Source organism: Bufo gargarizans, chromosome 4 (assembly GCF_014858855.1).
Source record: "Bufo gargarizans isolate SCDJY-AF-19 chromosome 4, ASM1485885v1, whole genome shotgun sequence".
NCBI lineage: Eukaryota > Metazoa > Chordata > Amphibia > Anura > Bufonidae > Bufo > Bufo gargarizans.
Genome location: NC_058083.1, coordinates 411,748,408 through 411,754,236, shown reverse-complemented (window position 1 = coordinate 411,754,236; position 5,829 = coordinate 411,748,408). Strand labels below are relative to the sequence as shown.

General features: G+C 42.6%; 1 protein-coding gene across 1 annotated transcript; it reads right to left on the bottom strand.

The window, feature by feature from the left end:
* Window positions 1-2,755: 2,755 nt before the first annotated feature.
* Window positions 2,756-4,849, bottom strand: LOC122935465 (the record flags this gene model as incomplete). Its single annotated transcript, XM_044291231.1, has 1 exon — window positions 2,756-4,849. A coding segment is annotated over exon 1 (2,094 nt), but the record flags the coding sequence as incomplete, so codon positions are not given.
* Window positions 4,850-5,829: the final 980 nt, after the last annotated feature.

The window sequence follows — 5,829 nt, the reverse complement described above, 5'->3', positions numbered from 1 at the left end:
TGGCCTATTTTTATATCGCTGGTTTTATAGCACCATACTGCCAGAACCGATGTTGTACAGTACTAAAACCTTAGAAACACCCACAAAGTCACTATTTTTTAATATGTTGACCCCCTAAGGCAGGGGTCAACAACCTCTGGCACGAAAGCTGTTCTGAACTACAACTCCCAGAATCCTCCTTTCACTTCTGTTGGAGTTACAACAACAGCCGAGTAAGTTTGCATGCTAGGAGTTGTAGTTTCACAGCAGGTGGAGTGCCGAAGGTTACTGATCCCTTCCCTAAGGTATTCATCTTGGGGAAATTTGGACATTTTGCACTTTTGGCTATTTTAGAAAAATGTGATGGAAATAAGTGGAGAAAATGAATATAGGATTTTTTTCAATTTTTTTTTATTTAGTGGCTTATTTCTTACATTCACCATGGGGTCTGGAAAAAACACATATTACTACACATTCTTCTACACCTGCCGTTTGGAATAATACCCTATATGTGCTTTTAACATATATTTAGGGCTCATTACAAGACATCAAAGGATTGCTACTACCTACTTTTCTATTGCTGGTACTATGGTCAGAACAGATTTTGTATACTACCAGAACCTTAGAAACCCCCAAACTGTGAAGTATGGTGGTGGGGGCATCATGGTTTGGGGCTGCTTTGCTGCATCGGGGCCTGGATGGATTGCTATCATCAAAGGAAAAATGAATTCTCAAGTTTATCAAGACATTTTGCAGGAGAACTTAAGGCCATCTGTCCACCAGCTGAAGCTAAACAGAAGATGGGTATTGCAACAGGACAATGACCCAAAGCATAGAAGTAAATCAACAACAGAATGGCTTAAACAGAAGAAAATACGCCTTCTGGAGTGGCCCAGTCAGAGTCTTGACCTCAACCCGATTGAGATGCTATGGCATGACCTCAAGAAAGCAATTCACACCAGCTATCCCAAGAATATGGCTGAACTGAAACAGTTCTGTAAAAAAGAATGGTTAAGAATTACTCCTGACAGTTGTGCACGTCTGATCTGCAACTACAGGAAAGTTATTGCTGCCAAAGGAGGTTCAACCAGTTATTTAACCCCTTCCCGACCGCAATCCGTATATATGTGATAGCTGCACATACCCCGTGCAACTACCACGTATATAAACGTTCTGGCAGCTCTTTAATCCAAGCGCTGCAAAGCGCTTGGATTAAAGCTTCTGCCCCTGCCCTGCTGCTGTAACGGACAGCATACAGTGCAGTAATGCTGGCAAGGGACCAGAGTGGCCCTTTGCTGGCAATCAATCCCATTGGTTAGTATATGCAGACTAACCAATCGGATCGAGGCAGTGAAAAAATGCCAGTTTCAGGCTCTGATCTGCGCTCTGCAGATCAGAGCCTGAAATCACAGTGTCCTCGTGCCCACCCCCCGATCTGTGCAGCCCCCCCGATCTGTGCAACCCCCCGATCTGTGCAGCCCCCCATCTGTGCCCCCTCGATCTGCGCCCCACCTTGTGTCCGCCCCTCCTTGAATCCGCCCCCTCCCGCCCCATGCATTCCTCCTGCTGCCCCACCTCCCTCAATGCTGGCCGTGACACCCTCCCCCCCTTCCAGCGCTGCCTCCCCGCTCGGTCCCCCTGCTGTGTTTGATGGCGGCGGCTGTATGCTGACACTCTGCTGTAACCCCATAGATGCCACGGCAGCGGCATTCATGGGGTTAATAGAGGGAGGGGGCTCCCTCTCTCCACCATCGGGGCTGCCGCTGTTGCCACCTACAGGGCATCTGATTGTATTATACTTTGCAATGCAAGAGCATTGCAAAGTATAGTACAGCCATCAGCCCCACTGGATCTTCAAGATCCAAGCGGGACTTGATTAAAAAAAAATGAAAAAATAATTAAAAGTAAAAATAAATAAATAAAAATGTAAAATGAAACAAATTAATTGCCTTTTCTTATAAAAAATGAAAACTAAAAAACTACACATATTAGTTATCACCGCGTCCGTAACGACCGTCTCTATAAAGATATCACATGATAGACCCCGTCCGATAAACACCATTAAAAAAAAACGGTGTAAAAAAAAGCCATTTTTGTCACCTTACATCACAAAAAGTGCAACAGCAAGCGATCAAAAAGGCGTATGACCTCCAACATAGTACCAATCAAACCGTCATCTCATCCCTCAAAAAAATGATACCCTATTTTAGACAATCGCCCAAAAAATAAAAAAGCTATGGATCTCAGACTATGGAGACACTAAAACATCATTTTTTTGGTTTCAGAAATGCTATTATTGTGTAAAACTTAAATAAATAAGAAAAAATATACATATTAGGTATTGACACGTCCGTAACGATCTGCTCTATAAAATTGTCACATGACCTAACCCCTCAGATGAACGCTGTAAAAATAAATAAATAAAAACTGTTTCAAAACAGCCAATTTTTTGGTCTCCTTGCCCCCATAAAGTGTAGTAATGAATGATCAAAAAATTCTATGTACCCAAAAACGGTACCAATAAAAACCTTTATCTGTAAAGAATAAATCAAGGCAACTGGACGTACTGTAGATTTCTTGAAAACGTTTCACTCGTTCTTCCAACGAGCTTTCTCAATTCTGAGTGATTGTACAAAAAAATTCTGGGAATAAATATGTAACTGAATCCACATCTGGTAATTAGGCCCAGCATTGGGTCAAAGGTGTTGATTCCATTATCCTAATTGGAGTCAGTAGTTGATAAAGACTTCCCAGAAAAAGGTGTCAAGACAGCATTATACGTGGCAGACAATAGATGTCTAACCCCCCCACCTCTATTCAAGCTTGGCTTCTCCATTTTTACGTAGATGGCCTCCTTCACGCCTCGTTTGTACCAATCGGCCTCCTTATTGAAAAAACGTACTTGACTGTCTTCAAAGGTGTGACCTGTTCCTTTTAGATGTAAGTACATGGCTGAATCTTGACCAGAGGTTTTGTCTCTTCTATGCTGGGCCATACGCTGATGTAGTTGTTGTTTTGTTTCGCCAATATACAGTTCTGAGCATTCCTCATTGCACTGGACTGCGTACACAATGTTGTCCATCTTGTGTTTAGGCGTTGGGTCTTTGGGGTGAACCAGTTGTTGCCTCAGTGTGTTGCTGGGTTTAAAGCAAACAGGAATGTGATGTTTATTAAAAATCCTTTTGAGTTTCTCAGACACCCCAGCTATATATGGGATAACCATATTCTTGCGTCTGTCATGCTTCTCGCCCTTACTGGTAGTCTTGGTGGTCTTTCTTCTCCTTCCTTCTGTTTTGACAAAGGCCCAAACTGGATACCCACAAGTTTTAAGTGCCCCTCTGAGGTGTTTGAGTTCCTTCGCCTTGGCCTCTGTGCTGGTGGGGATTTTCTCTGCCCGGTGGTGTAGAGTCTGGATGACTCCCAGTTTGTGGTCTAGAGGATGGTGGGAATCAAACAGCAGGTACTGGTCTGTGTGTGTTGGTTTTCGATAGACCTCTATTCCCAGCTTCCTTCCCTCTTCCACTGTTATAAGACAGTCCAGAAATGCCAGTTTGTTGTTCTGCATATCTTCCCGCGTGAAATTGATGTTATGATCCACTGAGTTGATGTGGTCGGTGAAAGCCTGTAATTCTTGTTTATGAATTTTAACCCAAGTGTCATCCACATATCTGAACCAATGACTCGGTGTAATTCCCTTGAAAGTGGTCAGGTCTTTCCTTTCTACTTCCTCCATATACAGGTTCGCTACAATAGGCGAGACTGGCGATCCCATAGAACAGCCATTTTTTTGCTTGTAGAACTTGTCCTTATACTTGAAGTAGGTGGTACTCAGACAAAGGTCCAGTAAGGCACACACTTGGTCTGGGCTAAGTTCTGTTCTGCATCCTAATGTGTTGTCTAATAGCAACTGTTTCCTGACTGTTTCAATTGCCTCTGTAGTGGGTATGCAGATGAAGAGGGATGTAACATCATAGGAGACCATTGTTTCTTCTGTGCCCAATACCAAGTTCTGGATTTTGGTGGTGAAATCTTGAGAGTTCTGTATGTGATGTTGTGTGTTTCCAACCAAAGGCGCTAGGATTCTGGCTAAGTATTTGGCCACATTGTAGGTCACAGAGTTGATGCTGCTGACAATTGGCCTGAGAGGGGTCCCGTCCTTATGTATCTTAGGAAGTCCATAAATACATGGAGGGCCTTCCCCAGGGTAGAGGCCATGATACATGGCCCGATCAATGATTTTGTCCTTTTCTAGTTGTTGTAGTAGTTCTATAACCTTCTTCTTGTAGCCACTGGTTGGGTCTCGTCTTAGGGCCTCATATGTGTTGTTATCATCCAGGAGTGTGGTCACCTTGGCATCGTAGTCAGACGTATTAAGTACAACTGTGCATCTTCCTTTATCCGCATCCAGGATGGTGATGTTTGTGTCTTTCTTCAGCGATGTAACCGCCTTCCTTTCTTCTGTAGTCAAGTTTGAAGGAGGTGGTTTGGCACTGGCCAGAGCTGCAGACACTTTAAGGCGAAGTTGTTCAGCCTCACCCTGGGGTACTTTGTTGCTGTGGATTGAGGCTTCAGTGGCTGAAATAATATCAACTATTGGTATGGTTCTTGGTGTGATTGCAAAGTTCAACCCTTTCGCAAGGACATCCATCTCAGGCTGGGTGAGAACCCGGTCTGAAAGATTCTGCACCCATTTCTCTATGTTTTGCACTGTCCTTGTTTCCTCCTTTCGCCTCCATGTCAGTTCCTCACTGGTATGGCTGTTTGCAGTTCGGGATAACAAAATGCAGAACTTGTTCTTCTGCCTCTCCTTGCTCTTAGTGTGCTGAGCTAGCTGTGCATGTACTATGAAATCTGCTACTTTCCTCCACATTTCAGCGGGTAGCTGCAAAATCAGGTCCTCTTCCAGGTGTCTGATTAGGATAATGGAATCAACACCTTTGACCCAATGCTGGGTCTAATTACCAGATGTGGATTCAGTTACATATTTATTCCCAGAAAAATTTTTTTGGGGTACAATCACTCAGAATTGAGAAAGCTCGTTGGAAGAACGAGTGAAACGTTTTCAAGAAATCTACAGTACGTCCAGTTGCCTTGATTTATTCTTTACAGATATATACCATGACCTGGATAAATGAGAACCTTCACAGACAATAAAAACCTCAACTCTTTCTGCAAAAAACGAGCCCCTGCACAAGACGATCGGCAGAAAAATAATAAAACATATGGCGTTCAGAAAATGGACACACAAAAACATAATTTCTTTTTCAAAATTGTAAAATTATGTAAAACTGAAACAAACAAAGAAAGTAGACATATTTGATATCATTGCATTCGTAACAGCCTGCTCTATAAAAATAGCACATGATCTACCCTTTCAGATGAATCTTGTAAAAAAAAAACAAAAAAAACGGTGCCATTTTTCAGTTACCTTGCCTCACAAAAAACTTAATATAGAGCAAGTAAAGATCATATGTACCCCAAAATAGTACCAATAAAACTGGCACCTCATCCCCTAGTTTCCAAAATAGGGTCACTTTTTGGGAGTTTCTACTGTATGGGTGCATCATCAGGTGGGCTTTAAATAAACCAGTTTAGTAAAATCTGCCTTCCAAAAACCATGTGGCGTTCCTTTCCTTCTGCGCCCTGCCGCGCGCCCTTACATTAGTTTACGACCACATGTGGGGTGTTTCTGTAAACCGCGGAATCTGGGTAATAAATGTTGAGTTTTGTTCGGCTGTTAACCCTCAATGTGTTAAAGAAAAAATTTTAATAAAATGGAAAATCTGCCAAAATGAAATTTAGAAATTTGATCTCCATTTTCCTTTAATTCTTGTTGAACGCCTAACAGGG